Genomic DNA, 22,556 nt, shown 5'->3' with positions numbered 1-22,556 from the left:
TGATAGTTTCCTCTTCAGTGAGGGACAGAGTAGAATTTAGTGACTATAAAGAATTCATCAGCAAACTAGTCAAAAATCCAAACAGAGAAAAAGAGATCCAAACCAGTTACCAAAATCAGCACTTCAAACATCAAGAAAACTAGAAAGGGGAGGGAAAAACAGAAAGAGAAGCAGTTAAAATTCAAAAAAACATTTAAAAAGACAAAACCAACATAGACCCAACAAGGGTACCTCAGGTGAACACCTCAACTGTAAAGCCCGCTTAGTTAATTTGGAAATTATCAGTTAATTATGATTAATTATGAAATTATTTATAGCTATTTAAATAATTTATTACTGTTATTTATGGAATTCAGAAATGCATGGTTATGTTATTCAGTAGTTTTCATATTTTGCATTTCCGGTGCCCGGTATTTTGGAACTTGGCGTTTGGCTCAGTAGAAATCACAACTTAGTATGTAAGTAGTTTGGGGACGGGTTTTAGACATTGGGAATGTCGGGAATGGCCGGGAATTTAGAATTTCCCAAAATACTCCTTTAGTGTGTTTTATGTGATTTTAGTGTGGAGGGGCAAAATGGTCTTTTTGCCCCAATAATATTTTGTCTTTTGGTGATTTTATTTAATTGAAAAAGACATGTTAAATGCTTATTACTTTGCTGAAATAAGGTTAATATATGTTAAGTGATTTATTAGTTTATTTTACAAAAATTTCAAAGTTTGAAAAAATAGAAAATTGGAAAGCTTTTTCTCTCTTTTCTCTCTCTCTTTTTCGGCTGAAAGCTTGGGGTTCAAGAGCTGGAATTTTTGTGGTGATTCAAGCTTGGGTTGCAAGCTCTAGTAATCCTTTGTTGAGGTATTTCTTTATGTGAATTCTCTACCTTGTTTTCTTGAGTTTTTTGATGAAAAAGTTGAGAAAATGCATGATTATTTGAGTATGTTGTTGCTGTGTTTAATTGTTGTTTTCAGAAGCTTGATTAGGTTTTAATTGAATGGATTATATAGGTTTTAATGCATGCTAGTTGTGTTGTTCAAGGTTTGGAATTTTTAAGCTTGAAAATGTGATTTTGAAGAAAATGGAGAAATTGGTTGCTGTGTTTGTGGTGGTTGTTTTCTATTGTTTGCAGAGGCTTATTTATGCTTGTTTTAGTAGATTCTAGCTTGATTGAATGCATGTTTGTGGGAATTGCTCAAGTTTGAGTTTAGAACTCAAAGCTTGAGCTTTAATGGCAAGTTGTGTATCTGTGAATTCTGGGTTAGTTTGATGCCTTAGATTTGTTCTTTGGGGTATTTAGAGTGTGTCCGGAAGGTTTGGAATTAATTGGGTTTGATTTGGTTGAGTTAGGAATTTTTGAAAAATTCTGCGAGGAACCGAATTCCGGTTGGGCAACGGAATTCGGATGGGGGTCTGAATTTCCCGAACCGGAATTCGGTTGGGCAACCTCTACGGTTGGGGATTTTTCAGAACCCGTGTTTTTCCTCGTTTTTATGTTTTTAGGGGTATTGCCATGCTTTTTATCGATAGGGAAACTTTTAGTTCCTAGTTTAAGTCCCCGGGAAGTGATTTAGCGTGTCACTTATAGCGTTGTGATTTTTATGGTTTAGGAGCCAGTAATCCACCACTCAGCTACAGTTCCAGTCAGGTTGACCGGCACACCTGAATTCGGAATCCAGGTAAGATTAGTATAACAGTATGCATATGTAGATTACATGTTTAGCGTGCATGTAGGAAGCCTGCTAGATTACATTAGTTATGTATATAGGCTTCGAACCATCTAACCCTGTCACGTCGGTACAGGCTGGAGTATGACCAAAGAATGAGTATGACCGGTTTGACCGATCAGTGACATTTGGTTGGTGGTTCCGTGCTATTGACCTATCCCGTCGGTACAGTGGAGTATGACCGGCGGCGGAGTATGACCGGTTCGACCGATCGGAGGATACTTGTCAATAGTACCGTCCCAAAGGTGAACGTTCAAAACTCGCACCATGTTGGACATGGCGGTAGTGGCTCGGTACCATGTTGGACATGGCGGTAAGCGGGACTCGCATCGTGTTGGACACGGCAGTTAGAATTATGTATGAGTATTATTATGCTTTTCTTACTGAGTCTGTCGACTCACAGTTTACGTTTATGTGTAGGTAAAGGCAAGGCTATAGCTGATGGACCGTGAGCGAGCTTATGAAATTGTACATGTCGGGGCGGTTAGGCCTGGAGCGTACGATCCTCGGGACAGCAAGGCTGATTTTTGTAACTGGTCGTTAGACGACCTTTATTTTATGTAACAGTTAAACAGTTAAAACTTTTTGTAAATAATTTTATAATCGGGATCCCGAGTCTTTTGTAATATTGTTTTATAAGTTTAATTAAAAAGCAAAAATTTTAATTAATCACGTTCTTCCATAAACCTCGTTGATTAGCAACGAGCTGCACAGTATGTTTGAAAATCACGTAATACGCCTAAGTTAGTTAGGGTGTTACATCAACCCATTCTAAAATTTAAAACAATTGTAATGATATTTCTATTAAATGTATTATTTTTTAGGAAAAATGCCATACTATTGCATAATATTTTTTTTTTTGAAAAAAACTGAATCCTCATATAATTTTACCCAGGACCTCCAATACTCACACACCCACTTATGGCTACTTGAGCTAGCCTAAAGTAAATCCTCATATAATTTCATAATATCATATTTTTCACCCTAATTAAAAAAAAAAAACGATTTTCCCATCTAATAAATAAAATTAAAAAAGAAAACTTCATGCATATAAAAAATCAAATAACATTTTTTTCCTCACAATTTTTGAAAAAAGTCCCCTAATTCTAAAACCAAATCGGGTTTTACCCACCCGAGACCAATCGGGTCAATCGTAGCTGATCAAAATTAGGGTTTTACAATATTTCTATATATATACATATATGTATATATATATAAGCCTCCGCTTTCTTCAACCCCTGCTCGAGCTTTCGATTCTTATTCTTCTTCTTCTTCTTCTGTTCTCAATCCAATCATGGGACACTCTAACGTCTGGAACTCTCACCCCAAGAGCTATGGGCCCGGTTCTCGCACCTGGTAACGATCCCTTCCAATTCAATTCGGTTTTTTTTTTTTTTTTTTTAATTCAAATTCAAGTTATTTCTTTTTTGGGTATTTCGAACAAATTTCAATTTGATCTTCTGATTTTTTTTGATTGAATTGATTAAACAGCCGTGTGTGTGGAAACCCCCATGGTTTGATCCGAAAGTATGGTCTCATGTGTTGCAGACAGTGCTTTCGTAGCAATGCCAAGGAGATTGGCTTCATTAAGGTAACAAAGAAACCTTTTTTTTTTTGGGATTATCAATTTAGATTTAGTCAAACGATCTTGTGCTTATTGCTTTGAATTTCTTCTTCTCAATTTTTTTTGCAGTACCGTTAAGAGGGATTTGACTTACAATTTTCACAGTGGGATGTTTTGGCTTAAAGAACAATCTTATTAGTTTTTGTTTTTTTTGTTTTAGATCTCTTTCTTAAGAAGAAAGATTATCCTTTTCAATGTTTTAGTTTGTTACATTGTTGAACATGAATTTGATTTGGAATATGTTTTAGTAAAAGTAAATTTATAAGTTCATTGTTTCATACTTCATTTATTCTTTATTTTCAAGTTTACTTTTTTCTTCTTTGTGCAATGTATTTGAGTTTGATGGGTGAGAATTTATACTGAATTAGTATATTGTGGCAATTTGAGTGAGTTTTTCTATGATGGTATTTTAGAGGATGCCTGGCTAATATCGGTCTCATATATTTTAATTTAATAATTATTATAAAAAATCTTTAACCCTAATGCGAGTTTCACATATTTTAATTTAATAATTATTATGGTTAAGGCGAGAGATGTGTTATGCACCACTTTGGCCTAATAATAGTATTGTATTATTAGAAGAATATTAGGAAGAACAAAAACAATGTAGAAAGCATACCAATGCAAAAGCATTGATTGTTGGCATGGAGATTCTTTATTTTCTTCAACGTTTATGTTGTAGCATATGTACATATGTGAACTCTCCCTACATTGCCTAGAGTGAGTCATCTTAGCAATTTTTGTGGTGTTAAACATACACTATTGCGAATTGCCTTGAGGTTTTCGTGTGAAATTGCAGCTTGGTCTACCGGAAATTCACATGGAGATTAGGAAGATGAAGCTTGTTGGGTTCATCTATGAGTGATAAAGCAGTAGCTGCAATGTGTTTAGAAGTGAGCCCTGCAGCTTCCATTTGGTTTGATTGTGATCCATGGTCAATGTATCTATCAGGAAGCATCATAGACCTCCACTGCAATCCAATCAAATCATTCAAATAATGTAATCATTTCATAATTATGATAAGAAAAAAATCATAGTTTGTGAATTACCTTAAGCTTGCCATCTAGTAATCCATTGAGGCTCAAGTAGTGGGAAACATGAGAGCTAAACCCTCCAATGGAGCCTTCTTCTACAGTGATCAATATCTCATGTTCTTGAGCTAGTTGCTTGATCAAATTTCCATCAAGAGGCTTACAAAATCTTGCATCAGCAACGGTGATCGAGATATTAAGCGTTTGAAGAAGAAGCTCGGCTGCTGCTACACAACTTTGAACTATTGTTCCATAGCCTAAAATGGCTACCCTGCTTCCTTCTCTTAACACCCTTCCTTTGCCAATCTGTAATGGAATTCCTTTGTTGTTTGGTGGAAGCACTGATCCAATGCCATTTCCTCTCGGGTACCTAAAGCAGCTAGGTCGGTCATCGATGGCTGCAGCTGTGGCCACCATGTTCATAAGCTCAGTCTCACAAGAAGGAGCCATGACCACCATGTTTGGTAAACAAGCCATGAAAGTTATGTCAAAGGCACCACAATGAGTTGGACCATCTGCACCCACTAAACCACCTCTGTCCATTGCAAATCTCACTGGGAGTTTTTGAAGGTCTACATCATGAACCACCTAATCACCCACCAAAGTAAGAAATTTCATTACAAAATCTAAAGTGGGCACCACTTGTTTTTGAATGTATCTATGTATATATCTATATCTGTGCTTACCTGATCATAACCTCTTTGTAGAAAAGAAGAGTAAATAGTACAAAAGGGCTTCATGCCTTCAGCAGCCAAGCCAGCAGCAAAGGTAACAGCATGTTGCTCGGCTATCCCAACATCGAAACATCTATCCGGGAAACGATCTTGGAATAAGTTGAGTCCAGTACCACCTCCCATAGCAGCATGAATAGCCACAACTCTGTCATCTCTCTCAGCTTCTGCAATCAAAGACTCAGCAAAACACTGAGTGTAAGAACGAGTACTCGATTTCGACTTCAACTGCTTCCCCGAATTCGGTTCGAATTTCACAACACCTAAAGTACACAAAACCAAAACAAAAACTTGTTATTCAATTACACAAACAAAACAACAAAAAAAACAATCTTGTGTGCTATGAATTGTACCATGCATTTTATCATGTGCTAGTTCAGCAGGAGCATAGCCTTTTCCTTTCTCAGTAATAACATGGATGAGAACAGGTCCTGATGTTTGCATAGCTTTGACATTATTCAAAATGTTGACTAGATCTTCCACATTATGACCATCTACTGGCCCAATGTAATACAGTCCAAGCTCTTCAAATAGTGAAGTCCCTGCTGCACCAGCCACCATGCCTCTAACACAAGTGTCAACTTTTGATGCAATTTCATGAGCTTGCCCTCCTATTTGCTTGGAAATGTCCTTTACATCAAAATGTTGAAGATGTTACATTTTCCACATGTGAAATCACAACAAAATGATGAATGCATTATATTTGGACTTCAACTAATTAAACATTTTTACAAAAATATTAAATTTTGAGTAAAAGTTTACAATTTTACTGTCACACAATTTATTTTTACAAAAATACTATCTTTTTATAAAATAGTTGTAAAATAACAAAATATAACAATTTAATCAATAGTAGAACAACTAAAAAATAGCTGTGGAATAACATTAAAAATTTAACACAGTACACAGTATAAAATTTATACAGTATTTTTGAAAAAAACATTTTATTTTTTTAAAAAAATTCTGGCCTACAGTAAAAAGTTTGAAGTTTTAATATGTGGTGTAAAAACTCATTCTTTCAAACTTGGGAGTAGTTTTTCCATGATTTTTCTTTATTTTCTAATGAATTTATGGGACTTGTTAATCTCATAATTTTGTATAATTTGGTGTAATTTTCACTTTTTTTGTTGGGTTAAGATATATTTGTTAAGAAGTAGAATTCTCATATATTCAAAAATATGAAAATAAAATTAGCATTTCATTTATCTTTGCTTTATATGGAGGAAATTTTTATTTTTATGGTTTTTAGGTAAAAGTTTGTTGAAATATGGTATTTTTTCTTTCAAAATAGTTGTTTTTATGGGAAAAATAAAATATATATACACGAAAATAGCATAAGGTAACTGGTTACCTTAAGAAAGTAACTAGTTACTTTAATTCTTTTTTCCCTTTTTTAATTTTTTTTAAAGAAAAAATCCATATTTTTGCACACATTGTATAGAAGCCCACAAATATTGTAATATCCTCTTAATTTGTAAAATTAAGAGTTAAAAAGAAAATGGTATTTTTGTAAAAGTTTTGGTTACCTTAGCAGCTTCTCGTAACTGGCGAAACTTTGTAGTGGAGTTAAGCTTAGCTAGGGCTTTGGTTAGGGCACCAACAGGAGAAGCAGGGGCATGGAGAGTGGCAGTTGGAAGAGAGAGTTGTTTGTTGTCATTTAAGATTATGATGAGATTGGTATCAAGGTAACCTGCATTGTTCATTGCTTCATAGGCTTGTCCACCACTCATCCCACCATCTCCAATCACTGCAATCACATGATGATTCTCTTTCCCTACTAAGTCTCTTGCTATTGCCATACCTAATAATTATTAATTCATTCATGGAATCAAATCACACTAATATGTTAGTTGTTTAGAATTTGTTGATGTTGTTTCTTCTTATTAATATAATGATAAATGCTAAAAAGTACCAGTAGTGTCTAGTATTTTTTAATATGTGTTATTGTTATTAGTACAATTAAATAATTGGTTCTTTATAGTTTAAAGTAATATAATTTTTATAAAATATTGCTAACTCTTCGTAAAATGCACTAGTATCTTATAACAATGCTCTAATATATATAATATCACACATTTAGGACTGACCCTAGGTTAAGGTAGATTAGACCCGCGCCTAGGATCTACTTAACCTAAGGGCCCAAATGATAAAAAAGATCTTTTAATATATATAATTTTTAAAAATGCTATTTATTCAAGGCCCTTGTAAATTTATTTTTGGGTAAATATTATTTTAGACCTTATATTTTGTAAAAATTACTAATTGGACATTCTGTTTTGTTTAATGATAAAATGGATCCTATATTTTTCAAAATGGTAAAAATGGGATCTCGAGCTCAATTTTCGACCATTTTTTTAAAATAACCAATTTAAAGACAATTTCTAACATGAATATATACAGAAAATTTAATTAGTTTTTTCATAACATCTCTAGATCGGATTATTATTAAGTTAATTTGATAAAAAATTAAATCAGGGTCCTATTTGTACAATTTTGAAAAATACAAGGTTCATTTTGTTATTTAACAAAACAGAAAGTCCAATTAGTAACTTTTACAAAATACAAAGTTTAAAATAATATTTATCCTTTATTTTTTCTAAAGTCCAATTCAACTCAAGGTCCGCATACACCATGAATAATAATGATAGTAATTTATAAAGTGTGTTATTCATGAAGTTATGTATGTACACATGCATGATTGACTCAAAAGGGCATTAGAGTATTAAAATAATGGTATAGTGTTATATTAATGCATGCTAATTTATACCATTTTTATTCTATCCTAATGTCACTCACTAACCCCATAATAGAATGTGTATTAATTCATGCTTTGGAGTGGGAAAAAAGATAATGGGTAAAATTTTGTGCCATTTGGATTGAAGATGCAGTTAAGGTCATATTTGTAAAAACAAAATGGATAGTTGGTGAGAAAAAAATTATTTGTGTCCTTATTTAGTTAAAATATTTTTGTTGTATTTAATCAAGTGATTATTTATAGATGAAAAGAAATTACCAAGAGCTGCAGAAATACTAGTGGAGCTATGTCCAACTCCAAATGCATCATGCTCACTCTCATCCCTTTTTGGGAACCCTGCAAGTCCAAAACTTTGTCGAATTGTTTTCATTCTTGATCGTCTTCCTGTTAATATTTTGTGACCGTATGCCTGTGAAATAATTTATAAAATAAATTAAAAATTTGAAAAAAATTATAAAAATACTTCATTATGAAAAAATTTTCATTTTTAGTTTTTGAATTTTTTTATTTACAAAAATACAGTAAAAATAATAAACTCTTGTTTTAGTTATTTTATAGTTTATTTATAGTTGTATTATAGTTGGTATGTGGTTATTTTTCTGGTTGTTTTACAGTTTATTTGTAGTTGATTTATAGTTATCATGAAGTTAATTTCTGATTGTTTTCTTACCTTTTTTTTTTTAGCAAAGTGTATTTTTTTTTTTTTTTAATTTTAAAACTTTGAAAGTGTATTTTTATAAATAAAAATTTTAGGTCGTAAAATTATAAATAAAACATAAAAAAAAAAAGTAGTGTTTTTGTAAATTTCATTATATATATTTTAATTATTTATTGAAAAGAGTTAATATTTTTGTGTATTATATTTACAAGATATTGCCACTAATATTTAAAATATACTAAAAAAATAATTAATTAATAATTAAGTTTAAGTGAGCTAATTTTTCACTAGGGTTTTTTTTTTTAGAAAATTATAATAATTAAAGTAGGGTTGATTGTTCCAATATAACAAGATGATGACATAATACTTGTCCCAATAAAAGATCAATTATTTGTATATCTAAAATAATTGACTCATATAGTATTATTATATATATTTATATTAGCAGTGAGAGAATGATAGAGATGTCATATTAGCACACTATAGCTAATATTGCCACACTATACATGGATCATTTTCCCATGTGCATATTTCTATTATAAATTATTTATCTAAAAACAAAACAAAACAAAAAAAAATAATAATTATAAACGACACTAGTCTATGATTTGATATATAAAATCAAACAAAATCAAATATTTATCATTATCCTAGTAATAGTGAATTAGTCAATTATTGAAAATATTACCATTATTGCTAAAAAAAAAAAATAAAATAAACCCTTACTCTAGAGCATATTTTTCTGTTTATTCTTCAAAAATTTTATTATTAAAATTCTATTTTTATCTTACATATTTACATTAATTCATACAACAATTTCTTTATATTTTTTATTACATCATTTTATTATTATATTTTAATTAAAAAAATATATACAAGAGAGAAAGAAATAGAACAAAAAGAAAAGTTCAACAAAAATAATTAAAAACACACTACAACAAAATAACAAAATGGGTATCAAATAAAGCATTTAGGGTACTCACAACAACTTCTCTAAAATAAAAAAGTTTTAAAAAATTTAAAGAACATACCTAAAAACACCCTACATCAAATGTTCTAAATTCATTCTTTATTTTAAAGTTTTTTTTTTTTTTTTTTTTTTTTTTTTTTTTAAATATACTATTCAAGCTCTACATTTATAGAATACGATATTGCTCAAAACATATTTTATTATTTTTGTATGGAGATATGTATTTATATTAATATTATATATTTTAAATTATTAAAATATAATAAAATTTTTAAGAAGTCAGATTTTAGTGATATTTTTTTTAAAGAAGTTGATGTATGGTGTAATGTAAAAGTATGCTGTAAAATAGAGAAAGTAGAACTACAAAAAATTACTACTTTTAGTAATAACTTTTTAGTCACAACATAAATTTTTTAAGACTAAATGTGACTTTTTAGTCACAACAAAAAGTTACTTGTGATAAAAATATAATATTTAGATACGAGTTATCACTAATTTAGTTTTAGTTACAACAAATATTGTGACTTAAAACATATTTAGTCACAAAAAATTTTAATTTTTGTGATTAATACTTTTAACCACAAACTTTTTAGTCACAACATAAGAATAATAATTTATAAACTAGATGAGAATCGATATTAGTACAATTATGTGACTAAAAACACATAGAATTATGTGATGTTGTATTTTAAAAAATAAAGTAGAGAAACTGTTGAGAGTACTCTTAATTATTTTTTCTTTTATTTTGAAAGAACTGATATAAGAATGTTCTTATAAACTAGATGAGAATCGATATTAGTACAATTAAGTAACAAACTTCACTTATTTGTAAATATTAGAGTAATTTACGACATAAATACTTAAATTTAACTTTCAGTTGTAAATAAATACCTAGCTTTGTTTAATTTTTGGCGGTAATAATACTTAAGTTATATTTCTGGAACTCTATAGATAACTAACTATTAAATGTTAAACATTATATCCACGTGTCATTTTCATATTGGTATAATTGAACTAATTTTTTTTTAAATAATAAAAATTTAATGACTTGGACCAATTAGAGATTGCCACGTGGTAATTTATTTAACCAGGTACCTAGAGAAGTTCTAAAATTATAACTTAGATATTATTACCGCCAAAAATTAAACTTAAGTATTTATTTACAACTAAAAATTAAACTTAAGTATTTATGCCGCAAATTACTCTAAATATTAACATAAAATATATATAGAACTCCACCTACAATATCAAACTTTAATATATATATTTATATAATATATATTACCTGGTGGCCAACATCCCAAATAATTTTATCTTTGGGAGTGTTGAAAACATGGTGAAGTGCTATTGTGAGCTCAACCACACCCAAGCTTGAACTCAAATGCCCTCCTGTTTTGGACACACTGTATACTATTTCCTCTCTTAATTCATCAGCTAAAATCCCAAGCTTCTGTTTTATGTGTATATATATATATATAAACAATTAATGTACTATACTCAATCAAAGAAAAATCAAATTAACTATATATTATTTATTATATTTACCTCAATGGAAAGATTTTTCATATGAATTGGGTAGTTTATAGTGTCAAGAATTGGAGTAGAAGGCTTTTCTCCAGAAAAATTAAGAACCTTACTATTTTGGGTATCTTGTAATAAGGTTATTTTCTGATGATGATCACCAATATCCTCTGATAAGTTTCTGTCTAGAGAAGCAGAAATCATCATCACCCCATTATTCATCTGAAAAAAATACCACAAATTATATGTTAGAAGAAATTTATTGGTAATTATTTATTAAGGAATTTTATAATGTATTTACTACAATATATATTAGGATTTGTTTGATGGTATTGTATAATATTATAATTAGTACTAAATATAGTATTATAATACAATATGATGTAATACAGTGTACAAAACCGAACCAGTTTATAGATTATTGTTATTACTAATAATTAATTTTACCTTTTGGTAATTTGTAGTAGAGAGAAAACTAGTTATTGGGATGAAACTAGTTCTTAGCAAAGAACTCATTTTCTCTTTTCTTCTTTCAAATTTATATTTAGAGTTAAAATGAGAACTAATAAAGCTTATTTAAAAGAGAGCAATAAGAAGAAGAGAGGAAAAAATGTTGAAAGTTTATGTTTGATTAATATAAGAAGTATAGTACATATTGAGCTTGGAAGAGTAGTAGTATTTATAGCAAAATAGTTATGTGGTAAAGGAGAGTACTTTTCAAAGTATAAGCTTCGAAGTTTCCACAAATTTTCAAAATAACAATAAAAACAAAAATCACGTTTTTGTTTATTTGTTATTTATTTTGAGGTGGTAATTGGAGACATTAATGATGTCAACAATAATGAATTTATATTCATAAAATGTACACATCAACTCTTTATAGTCTCTCCCCTTTGCCAAAAAAAAAAATGTATAATTAGGATATAAGTACACGAAGTTTTAAATTTATATTTAACAGAATAACTATTTTAAATGACATAAATACTTAAGTTAGTAAAAATGTAAATTTTATGTAATTTTGTCTGTACATATTCTTTTTTTTTTTTTTTTTGAGAAAAGGGTAAGGTTTTATTCAACTTAAGATAAGATCATCCCTTACAATTGAAATCAAGTTTGATGGAGCAGAGAACTCATCAAACATACAATCTGACATAAAACATGATTGCCTTGCAAGACAATGAGCAGCCCTATTTGCAGATCGTTTAACAAAAGAAATAAACACATTTTGTAATTCAGATAATAACAGACGACAGTCCTGAACAATCAAACCAAACTGAGATGGCATTTGAACTGATCCATTTATAGCCTGAACAGTGACCAATGAATCAGTTTCAATTTCCACATCAGCTATATTCATTCTCTTGATCCAACTCAAGACCTCTTTCATACCCACCGCCTCAGCAATCTCAGGAGAAACCGCACCCAATTTACTCCCACAACCCGCGTGAATGAGTCTCCCAGCCGAGTCCCTAGCTAAGAAGCCAAAGCCAAACCGAGTCTCACGTTCAAAGATTGCCCCATCGACGTTGATCTTGAACTTAGTTAAAAAAGGTTTTGTCCAATGCTCCTTACCATTCCCAATATTAACATTGAGTAATGGAGATAATCCATTTGATTGAGCATTTTGCCAATTGCCAAGATTAGTTCTAGCCGATCGAAGAACCTCCAACACCGTGGTTGTCTTATTACTCCAAAGCTGATCGTTACGGGCTGTCCAAATACGCCACAGGAGCATTGCAGCTTCCTCAGCCACGCCTCTGCTGCCGTGCACCAGCAGACTACAAAACCAAATTCAAAAAGCCATCCTCCCCGATACCAGCAGCTGAAGCCGATGACAGGTTCCAACACGAGTGAGCGAAAGAGCAGCTGAAGAGTATATGGGAGATCGTTTCTGGTTCAAGGTTGCACATGGGACAAGTTAAATCAACATGGACATGCTTGGATGAAAGTTGAATTTTTGTTGGGAGGCAACCCGAAATGACACGCCAAAGCATATGTTGAACTTTGGGCGGAACATTCAGTTGCCAAATTTTTTTCCAGCAATTTTCTTCCCCAGTAGGCGGCCAATCCCCATTAGAACATTGCAACAGCTTATACGCACTCCGAACCGTGTAAATACCAGATGTTTCTTTTGACCAAGACCAACAATCCTCTTCACTAGAATCACTCAATTGAATAGAGAGAATTAATGCACTGTCGTGAGGAGTGAAAATATCATTGATCACCTCAACATCCCAAGCTCGTTGATCCATTTGCAGCAAGCTATCCACCATACGCCCAACAAGACTCGAGTGGAAAGTAGTGACAAATTTGTTATCCGAAGTAGGGAGCCAAGGATCTTCCAGAATAGAAGTTGATCTACCATTTCCAATGGACCTTATAACACCTTGCTGAAGCAAATCCTTAGCCTCCAAAATACTACGCCAAATGAAACTAGGATTCGATCCCAACTCAGCTGTTAGAAAGTTACCGTTAGGAAAGTATCTTGCTTTGTACACCCTTGCCACAAGCGAGTTACTATCAGTAAGCATACGCCACCCTTGCTTTCCCAAGAAAGCCAAGTTATAATCTCTGAGATTCCTGAAACCCAACCCGCCAGCATCCTTATGGCAACAAAGCTTCCGCCAACTCACCCAATTAACACCTTTAGATGAATTCTTAGACTGAGATTTCCACCAAAACTTAGCCATTAACCCTTCAAGGTTAGAACATATTTCCTTAGTGAGAAGAAACACGCTCATTGCATAACTAGGAAGGGATTGGGCCACAGATTTTATCAACACTTCTTTCCCAGCTTTTGAAAGAAATCTAGTCTCCCAACTTTGCATCTTCTTAATCATTTTCTCTTTCAGATACCCCAAGATCGCATTCTTACTGCGCCCCATTGTACAAGGCAAGCCCAGATAAGTGCTATTTTCAGAAGCAGGTGCCATCCCAAGAAGCCCACAAAGCTGAGCCCGAGCGTGCTCATCAACATTTTTGCTAAAAAAGACTGATGACTTAGCAAAGTTAATTTTTTGTCCCGAAGCTTTCTCATAAATATCCAAGAGGCGAAGAACACCAGCCCCTTCCATATCAGTTGCTTTGCAGAAAATGTAACTATCATCAGCGAACAACATGTGAGAAACAATAGGGGCATTCCTAGCCACACGACACCCCGTAAGCCATTGCCGATGCACAAATAAGTTAACAAGTGAAGAGAAGCCTTCGGCACAGATTAAGAACAGATAAGGCGACAACGGGTCTCCCTGACGAATACCTCTGCTTGGAACAATCGGCCCTAGAACATGGCCCCCATGAGTGATCTTGTAAGATACAGATGACACACAATACATTACCAAAGAAACCCATCGGCTAGAAAAGCCCATTCGAAGCATCATCTTTTCAAGGAAAATCCATTCCACTCTATCATAGGCTTTACTCATGTCCAACTTTAGTGCCATAGTACCCGACTTACCCAATGTTTTCCTCTTCAGGTAGTGCATTATCTCAAAGGATATCATCACATTATCAGAGATCAAACGCCCCTTCACAAAAGCACTTTGATTTTCGGAAATCACACACGGTAAAACTACCTTCAATCTGTTGGCTAAGACCTTCGAGATAATTTTATAGGCAACATTACAAAGGGAAATGGGTCGCAAGTCCATCATAGTCACAGGTTGTTTCTTCTTTGGAATAAGAACAATATTAGTTTCATTAAGCAAAGGAGAGAAATAACCTGTATCAAAGAAGGTTCTGACTTGCGATATTATATCATTGCCCACCACCGACCAACACTTTTGAAAGAAGCCAGGTGTCATTCCATCAGGTCCAGGAGACTTGTCAGGATGCATTTGGAATAGAGCACGGCGCACTTCATCATCAGTAATTGGTTCCAACAACCGCCCATTTTGGCACTCAGAAATAACACTAGGGATAGTATCAGTGACCTCATTAACATCCAAAGAGGAGGAAGTGAATAAATTGTTAAAATAATCCACCATAAGACTAGATAAATTATTTTCCCAATCAATCCAAATCCCATGATCATTTTGTAACCTCTTAATAGAGTTATTTCTCTTCCTAGAGGTTGCCATAGCATGAAAATACTTGGAATTTTGATCCCCTTCCTTTAACCAGAGTTGTTTCGACCGTTGACGCCAAAACACTTCCTTTTGAATTAAAACTTCTTGAAGCCGAGCCTCAGCCTTCTTGTAGTTCTCAACCGAAGCAACATCCCTACCATTCTTCCAACGACGCACCTCAGCCTTACACTCTTTTATTCGATCTTTAAAGTGCCCTGAGTAGTCCTTTCCCCAAACCAAGAGCTGTTCCCCACAATAACTAATTTTTTCCATTACAGAAGACCCCGAGAGAAGCTCCCAAGTATCCTTCATTATCTGTAAGCAAGCGGGCTCACGAAGCCAAAGGTTTTCGAATCTAAATTGTTTCTTTCCCACCCATTTCGGACCTACATCAAAAACCACCTGAATTGGACAATGGTCCGAAGTCGACACCTCCAAATTCACTAGCTTAGCAAGTGGAAAGCTTTCAATCCAGCTCTGGGAGACTAGCGCCCGATCAATACGGACCTCAATCCAATTGCTAGTGCCCCGTCCCCTCTCCCAAGTATAAGGGTAACCACCCAACTCCATATCACACAACCCACACTCTTCAAGCATATTACAAAAGCCATCAATAAGCCAATTAGGATAGGGATTACCTCCTCTCTTATCGGATTGAGAAGTGACATTATTGAGATCACCTACAACACACCACGGCAAGGGGCTTCGTGTTTGTAGCTCACGAAGTTGGTCCCATGTGTTCCTTCTGAGGTTGCGGTTAGGCTCGCCATATAAACCAGTAAGACGCCATTGAACACCATTCTCTTCTGCAATAGACACATCGATAAAATTCACCCCATACCCGATCAATTGAACATCACTATTCTGCTTCCACAGCATCGCTACACCACCACTCTGACCCCTAGCATCAACCGAGAAAACTCCCTCAAAACCCAATGCTACCCGAACCCTTTCCAACATATAAGCTTTTGACAAAGTCTCACACAAAAACACAACTTTGGGCTTCTTTTGGATAACTAAATCCTTAATGAATTGGATAGCCCATGGGTTCCCAAGCTCATGGCAATTCCATGACAAGATACTCATAATGATTGGTGGGCCTGAACACCAAGGCCCACCTGTACACCATTTTTTGACATAACATTTGAATTATCAATCAAACCCACATCAGAGTCAGCCGAAACTATAGTCCCATGCAAAGTTTCCTTACCCATACGTCTTCTTTTATTGTCAATAATCAGCAATGAGTCATCATTTTGGCCAGCCAATTGCATTTGCTCATTATGATTTTTACCATAATTATCATTGGTATCAATCCCTTGATTCTCTCCAACAACCAGCCCTTGATTCTCTCCACCTTTCTTGCCTGCAAATCCTCCATTCTCTCCATTCGATCGCATCATATCACTAGCATTAATGTCCATGTCGCCACTGGTATGCCGGTGCCGTTCTCCTCCGTTAGCCACTCCTTCTTCCTCCTCACGGCTGGACCGAAGCCATTGAGCCCCAATGAGATAATTTTTCCTCCTTGTGGTAGCTCTCATCCACTCTCCATAGGGCTTAATATTCGGATCAAAGTGAGGATCGAAGCGTCTGGGGCAAAACCGATCACTGTGGCCAAGAAATCCACAGAAAAAGCAAAAAGTAGGGACGTGTTCGTACTTGAAATTAGTCCAAATCCATGTTCCATCTTGCTTGATCAACTTCATCCGCCGCTTCAAAGGTTTGTTAATGTCGATTGTAACCCGAACACGAAGGTAATCACGCCATATGCCAATAAAATTCTTAGCATCAGATTTAATAAACGTACCCGCATAATTCCCCGCATTCTTGACCACCAATTCCGACATAAAACCGTACTTAAGATCATGCATCTGAACCCACATATCTAACTCATGCAACAAGACCACCCTAGGATCCTCTCCTCGTTTCAACCGATGAAACACAAGCGGCATGCGATTAAACGTCCATGGACTCCCATCGATAACTGCTTGGATATCAATTTCATGGTAGAACTGGAAGAGATAGCGGTTAGTGTCCAATTCCTTGATATAAACTCCCTTACCAGGCTGCCATAGTGAAGCCAAAGTATGGCGCATAGCGTCAAAATCGAATGTCCGATTGGTAAGGAATTTACCAACCAAACACCAACGATCATCAAAAGCTTGAACCTCTTCGGATTGATCTTCAGCAATCAAAACACCCTCGTCCTCACCTTCGATATTCAACTGAGCATATTGATCCATCCAATCGGCACCTTGGTGACTACTCGAAGCCATACTAGCCAATCCCAAAATACAGAAGAAAAAGACAAAGAAAACTTTCAAAACATGTCAAGAGACAAGACTATAATAATAAATGCATGAGTATGAAGCTATTAAAAATCATAATTACATATTCTTTTTTTAATTTATCAAATATAAAGATTTAGAAGTAGCTGATACTATATATTTCCATTTAGATCCAATAATTTAAAATATGAGTCTTAGATGTGTCATGTTTAAGACACTAACAGAGTATGTACTATGTACTAATGAAACTGAACATAAATAATTACAGTTTTCCAAATATTAGATATTTATGTTATTAAAAAATTATTAGATTTATGCCGCTATTTACCCCAAAACAAAAACTTTTAGTGTTTCCCACCATTTTTAGTAAGAAAAATGATATAGGCAAAAATTACACATAAAAATTGAGAGATTTTATTAATAGAAATTACACTTATTATGAGATTTTAAAAGTTCTTATGTTAAATATGACACTTTTAAGTTTGACCAATTTATATGGTATTTTTTTTTGTTTTTATGTCTTTTTATGGTATTTGATATGCCATATATATGTGAATTAAGTTTTTAAATCTCATATTTAATGTTTTTATTTGTTTAGGTAGTTTAGTTTGTCACTGATGCTAGAAAAGTCGCCGGAGTTTGCTGCAGGTGTCGGAAAAATCACCAGAGTAGCTGTCGGTGCCGAAAAAGTCGTCGGAGTTGCTGCCGATGTCGGAAAATTCATCAAAATTGGCATTGTCGCTAGAAAAATCATTGAAAAATACCAAGAAACTTTTCAAGAAACCGATTTCTTGATGAAGAAACCACTTTCTTGGTGATTTTTTCAGTGACAATGTCAATTATGACGACTTTTCTGACACTGGTAACTACTCCGACGACTTTTCACGCACCGACAGCAAACTTTAAAAAAGTCACCGGAATTGGCATAGTCGCCGAAAAAGTTACCAAGAAAAAGAAACCAGTGTCTTAATGAAGAAACCACTTTCTTGATGAAGAAACCAATTTATTAGTAATTTTTCCAGTGATTTTTCCACGACAATGCTAATTCTGACGACTTTTCTGGCGTTGGCAGCAACTCCGATGAATTTTCTGACACCGGCAGCTACTCCGGCGACTTCTCTGGTGCCGACAGCAAACTCCAAATAATTCGTCAAAATTGGCATTGTCGTAAGAAAAATTATCGAAAAAATCACCAAGAAACTGATTTTTTTGGTGATTTTTCCAGCGATAATGCCAATTTTGATGACTTTTTTAACGACTTTCCTGTCCCAGCAGCAACTCCGGTGACTTTTTTGGCGTCGACAGCAAACTCCAGTGCCTTTTCCGGCACCGGTGACAACTCCAGCGATCACTGTAGTTTCATTTATTTTATTTTTAAAAAAAAATATGAAGGGGATTTTAATATCTTTTATGGTAATTCAATCTCATATATGTTAAGTTTTTATTTTAAATATCATATTTTATCCTATTAAGTTTTCTTTCTATATTTATCTAAACTAGCTTTATTTTTCTCATATTTATAAAATTACCCCTTTTCTAATTAGATAGAAAAATTAAACATAAAAAATTAAAAAAATTTAACAGTACCCATTCATGACTAATACTCATTAAAAGTTACTCAATAATAGTATATGTATATAAATTACTAACAAAAATAACACAACTATATGATAAGTCATTTCATCTAATTATTTTTATTAAAAGATAGATCCCACTTATAAATTAGTGGTGATAATTTATATTCTCTCTACTCTTCCCGTTGTAAAAAAGTTTTGATATATATATATTAATTAAGGAAAGTTTATTTTGGATTGTTATATATAATAATTATTATTACATTTTGAGTATATTATTTTTCTTTAACAAAATTGATATTATTTATTCTTATTTATTCTCATGTAAACTCCCCTGACAAAATCAAGAATGGAAAGAGAGGGTTTCCATGGAAAAGTTTGAAGACTAAGGGAAAGCCTATTATTTCTATGCTGAAAACATGGAAAATAGGTATATAATCCTCAAAAAAGATATGAAGCTCAAAGACATGGGAACTAGGCTATTTTTTTTTCTCCGAGTTCATCATAATATTATAAAATTATGATAAACTTAGGTGGCAAATATTATTCCTAAAAAAATCAATGTAAATATGTATGGATTTTGTTCAAAATATAAAAGAGGTTATCAAGAAGACATAAACATTGTTAAAGCCAATCCCTGGGTCTCATAGTGAAAGTCCCCGAGTCCCATGATCAAGTTCCCCGGGTTCCATGACAAAGGTCCTCGGGTCCTATGACCAAAGTCCTTAGGACTCATGATCAAAGTCCTCGAAACTCATGACCAAAGTCCTCAGGACTCATGACCAAAGTCCCCGGGACTCATAGCCAAAGTCACCGTGACTCATGACCAAAGTCCTCAAGATTGGTGACCAGAGTCTCCAAGACTGGTGACCAAAGTCCTCAGGGCTGGTGACCAAAGTTCTCAGGACTGGTGACCAAAGTCCTCAAGACTCATGACCAAAGTCCCCAAGACTCATGACTGAAGTCCTCTGGACTCTTGACAAAAGTCCTCATGATTCATGACCAAAGTCCCTGGGACTCATGACCAAAGTCCTAAGGACTCATGACCAACGTTCCACGGGTACCATGACGGGTCAGAAGGGCTGACCCCCTAAGCTCATCACTAGGCCGACCCTTAAGGGCCTCCCTGCTAGGGCGGCCCCCAAGGGCCTTTCCACTGGGTCGACCTTCAAAGTTCAGTAAGACCGCTCTCGTGGACTTGGGTCCAAATTTAAATGCACTCTCATGCTAGACACGTTCCATCAAAGCTATTCTGAAATATCTACAACAAAGTTATCTATTTTCAAAGATATTTATTCTGGAATGTTATTTTATTATTATTTTATATTTTAAACTTAACTCTAGTTAGGAAAAAAGATATATCAGGTTAAGAAACCTTAAGCCCTATAATGTAAGACTATATAAAGGTTATGAAGTTAATTGTAAATGGACTGTAACACCCTAACTAACTTAGGCGTATTACGTGATTTTTAAACGTACTGTGCAGCTCGTTGCTAATCAACGAGGTTTATAGAAAAACGTGATTAATTAAAATTTTGCTTTTTAATTAAACTTATAAAACAATATTACAAAAGACTCGGGATCCCGATTATAAGATCATTTACAAAAAGATTTAACTGTTTAACTGTTACATAAAATAAAAGTCGTCTAACGACCAGTTACAAAAATCAGCCTCGCTGTCCCGATGATCGTACGCTCCAGGCCTAACCGCCCCGACATGTACAATCTTCTCAAGCTCGCTCACGGTCCATCAGCTTTAGCCTTGCCTTTACCTACACATAAACGTAGATGTGTGAGTCGACAGACTCAGTAAGAAAAGCATAATAATACTCATACATAATTCTAACTGCCGTGTCCAACACGATACTGAGTCCCGCTACTGCCGTGTCCAACACGGTACTGAGCCACTACTGCCATGTCCAACATGGTACTGAGTTCTGAACGTTCATAGGGACGGTACTATTGACACGTAACAACCCGATCGGCCGAACCGGTCATACTCCGCCGCCGGGTCATACTCCAGCTCGTACCGACGTGTTACTATATCCTCCTCGATCGGTCGAACCGGTCATACTCCGCCGCTTGGTCATACTCCGGCTCGTACCGACGGATACGTCAATAGCACGGAACCACCAACCGGTGTCACTGATCGGTCAAACCGGTCATACTCCGCCGCTGGTCATACTCCACCGTACCGACGTGACAGGGTTGGATGGTTCGAAGCCAACATACAACTAATGTAATCTAATAGGCTTCCTACATGCTCGCTAAACATGTAATCTACATATGCATACTGTTATACTAATCTTACCTGGATTCCGAATTCAGGTGTGCCGTCAACCCGACCGGAACCGAAGCCGAGCTACGGACATCGGCTCCTAAACCATAAAAATCACAACGCTATAAGTGACACGCTAAATCACTTCCCGGGGACTAAAACTAGGAACTAAAAGTTTCCCTATCGATAAAAAGCATGGCAATACCCCTTAAAACATAAAAACGAGGAAAAACACGGGTTCTGAAAATTCCCCAACCGGTAGACCGGTTGCCCAACCGGAATTCCGGTTTTGGGAAATTCAGGACCCTCATCCGGAATTCCGGATGCACAACCGGAATTCCGGTTCCTCGCAGGCAGCAACATCAAATTTTCATATCTTGCTCAAATCAACCCCAAACCACCTCAAACTTTCCAGACCTGTTCTATACCTTCCCTAGAACATATCCAAGGCATCAAAACAACTCAGAAACCTCAAACACGAAAAATGCCATTGGAGCTCAAGCTTTGAGTTCTAAACTCAAACTTGAGCAAAACCACCTAATCATGCATTCCACTAGCTGAATTCAACTTAAACTAGCATAAAATCATCTCTGAAAACTATTAAAAACAACAACAACATCACAGAAACAGATTACACAATTTTCATGTTGAAAATCAAACTTTTGCATAATAAAACTCTAGCATGCTCAACCTAGGAATCATACTTCACAAGTAGCTTAATTACCAACTAAAAATCATGCTTTAAACCTCAGAAATCAACAACAACACACAGCAGCAACAACCTCAATTTATCATGCATGCATCACCACTTTCATCATTTTTTTCCAACAAATTAAAGAGAGAAAGTTAGAGATCACATACCACAAACAAGAGTTCACAATTATAGGTTGAATCTAGCTTGAAAATTGAAGAAAAACCCAGCCTTTGCACCCCAAGTACCCAGCCGAAATAGAGAGGAAAAAGAGAGAGAGTGTTTGAAAATTCTATTTTCTTTTCTAAGTGTTTTTGTAAAAATGAAAGAAATAAACATAAATCCACTTATCATATTTCATTTCAGCCAAGTAAACATTAAATAAACATTTAATTTTCATTTAACAAATTCACATAAGACAAAACACTAATGGGGCAAAAAGACCATTTTGCCCCTCCACCATAAAATCACATAAATCATACTAAAGGGGTATTTTGGGAAATTCTAAATTCCCGACCATTCCCGACATTCCCAATGTCTAAAAACCCGTCCCCAAACTACTAGCATACTAAGTTGTGATTTCTACTGAGCCAAACGCCGAGTTCCAAAATACCGGGCACCGGAAATGCAAAATATGAAAACTAC

General features: G+C 34.5%; 4 protein-coding genes across 5 annotated transcripts; 1 reads left to right on the top strand and 3 right to left on the bottom strand.

The window, feature by feature from the left end:
• The first annotated feature begins 2,912 nt into the window (after positions 1-2,912).
• On the top strand, positions 2,913-3,629 carry LOC115725623 (small ribosomal subunit protein uS14z/uS14y/uS14x). Of its 2 annotated transcripts, XM_030655205.2 has the most exons (3): positions 2,913-3,076; positions 3,212-3,311; positions 3,414-3,629. In XM_030655205.2, exons 1-3 carry the CDS (start codon positions 3,015-3,017, stop codon positions 3,420-3,422), a joined length of 171 nt encoding a protein of 56 aa, XP_030511065.1. In that variant the 5' UTR covers positions 2,913-3,014; the 3' UTR covers positions 3,423-3,629. The 2 variants fall into 2 exon arrangements, with proteins under 2 accessions (XP_030511065.1, XP_060972899.1); XM_061116916.1 differs by having other exon boundaries at positions 2,915-3,076; positions 3,212-3,629.
• Positions 3,630-3,893: 264 nt separating this feature from the next.
• On the bottom strand, positions 3,894-11,660 carry LOC115725622 (probable 1-deoxy-D-xylulose-5-phosphate synthase 2, chloroplastic). Its single transcript, XM_030655204.2, has 9 exons — positions 11,458-11,660; positions 11,035-11,232; positions 10,775-10,939; positions 8,120-8,270; positions 6,633-6,907; positions 5,460-5,736; positions 5,062-5,369; positions 4,394-4,963; positions 3,894-4,314 (listed from the first exon to the last, which is right to left on the bottom strand). Exons 1-9 carry the CDS (start codon positions 11,524-11,526, stop codon positions 4,150-4,152), a joined length of 2,178 nt encoding a protein of 725 aa, XP_030511064.2. The 5' UTR covers positions 11,527-11,660; the 3' UTR covers positions 3,894-4,149.
• A 422-nt stretch (positions 11,661-12,082) lies between these two features.
• Positions 12,083-12,745, bottom strand: LOC133039101 (uncharacterized). The gene has a single exon (XM_061117906.1). The coding sequence runs from the start codon at positions 12,743-12,745 to the stop codon at positions 12,083-12,085; it is 663 nt and encodes a 220-aa protein (XP_060973889.1).
• Positions 12,746-16,250: 3,505 nt separating this feature from the next.
• Positions 16,251-17,356, bottom strand: LOC133039100 (uncharacterized). Its single transcript, XM_061117905.1, has 2 exons — positions 16,372-17,356; positions 16,251-16,282 (listed from the first exon to the last, which is right to left on the bottom strand). The coding sequence occupies exons 1-2, from the start codon at positions 17,354-17,356 to the stop codon at positions 16,251-16,253; spliced, it is 1,017 nt and encodes a 338-aa protein (XP_060973888.1).
• Between the last annotated feature and the right edge of the window lie 5,200 nt (positions 17,357-22,556).

Source organism: Cannabis sativa, chromosome 6, assembly GCF_029168945.1.
Source record: "Cannabis sativa cultivar Pink pepper isolate KNU-18-1 chromosome 6, ASM2916894v1, whole genome shotgun sequence".
Lineage (NCBI taxonomy): Eukaryota > Viridiplantae > Streptophyta > Magnoliopsida > Rosales > Cannabaceae > Cannabis > Cannabis sativa.
This window is presented reverse-complemented; position numbering and strand designations above follow the sequence as displayed.

Bases quoted from the DNA above. Each gene is read 5' to 3' on its own strand.
- LOC115725623 (XM_061116916.1), top strand. From the start codon at position 3,015: ATGGGACACTCTAACGTCTGGAACTCTCACCCCAAGAGCTATGGGCCC. The intron at 3,077-3,211 runs GTAACGATCCCT...TTGATTAAACAG, and splicing joins GGGCCCGGTTCTCGCACCTG to CCGTGTGTGTGGAAACCCCC.
- LOC115725622 (XM_030655204.2), bottom strand. From the start codon at position 11,526: ATGAGTTCTTTGCTAAGAACTAGTTTCATCCCAATAACTAGTTTTCTC. The intron at 8,271-10,774 runs GTAATATATATT...ATTATTTCACAG, and splicing joins TTTGGGATGTTGGCCACCAG to GCATACGGTCACAAAATATT. The intron at 5,370-5,459 runs GTACAATTCATA...TGTGTACTTTAG, and splicing joins AGCACATGATAAAATGCATG to GTGTTGTGAAATTCGAACCG.
- LOC133039101 (XM_061117906.1), bottom strand. From the start codon at position 12,745: ATGCTCCTGTGGCGTATTTGGACAGCCCGTAACGATCAGCTTTGGAGT.
- LOC133039100 (XM_061117905.1), bottom strand. From the start codon at position 17,356: ATGGCTTCGAGTAGTCACCAAGGTGCCGATTGGATGGATCAATATGCT. The intron at 16,283-16,371 runs GTAAAAATCATA...CGTATGGGTAAG, and splicing joins TGATACCAATGATAATTATG to GAAACTTTGCATGGGACTAT.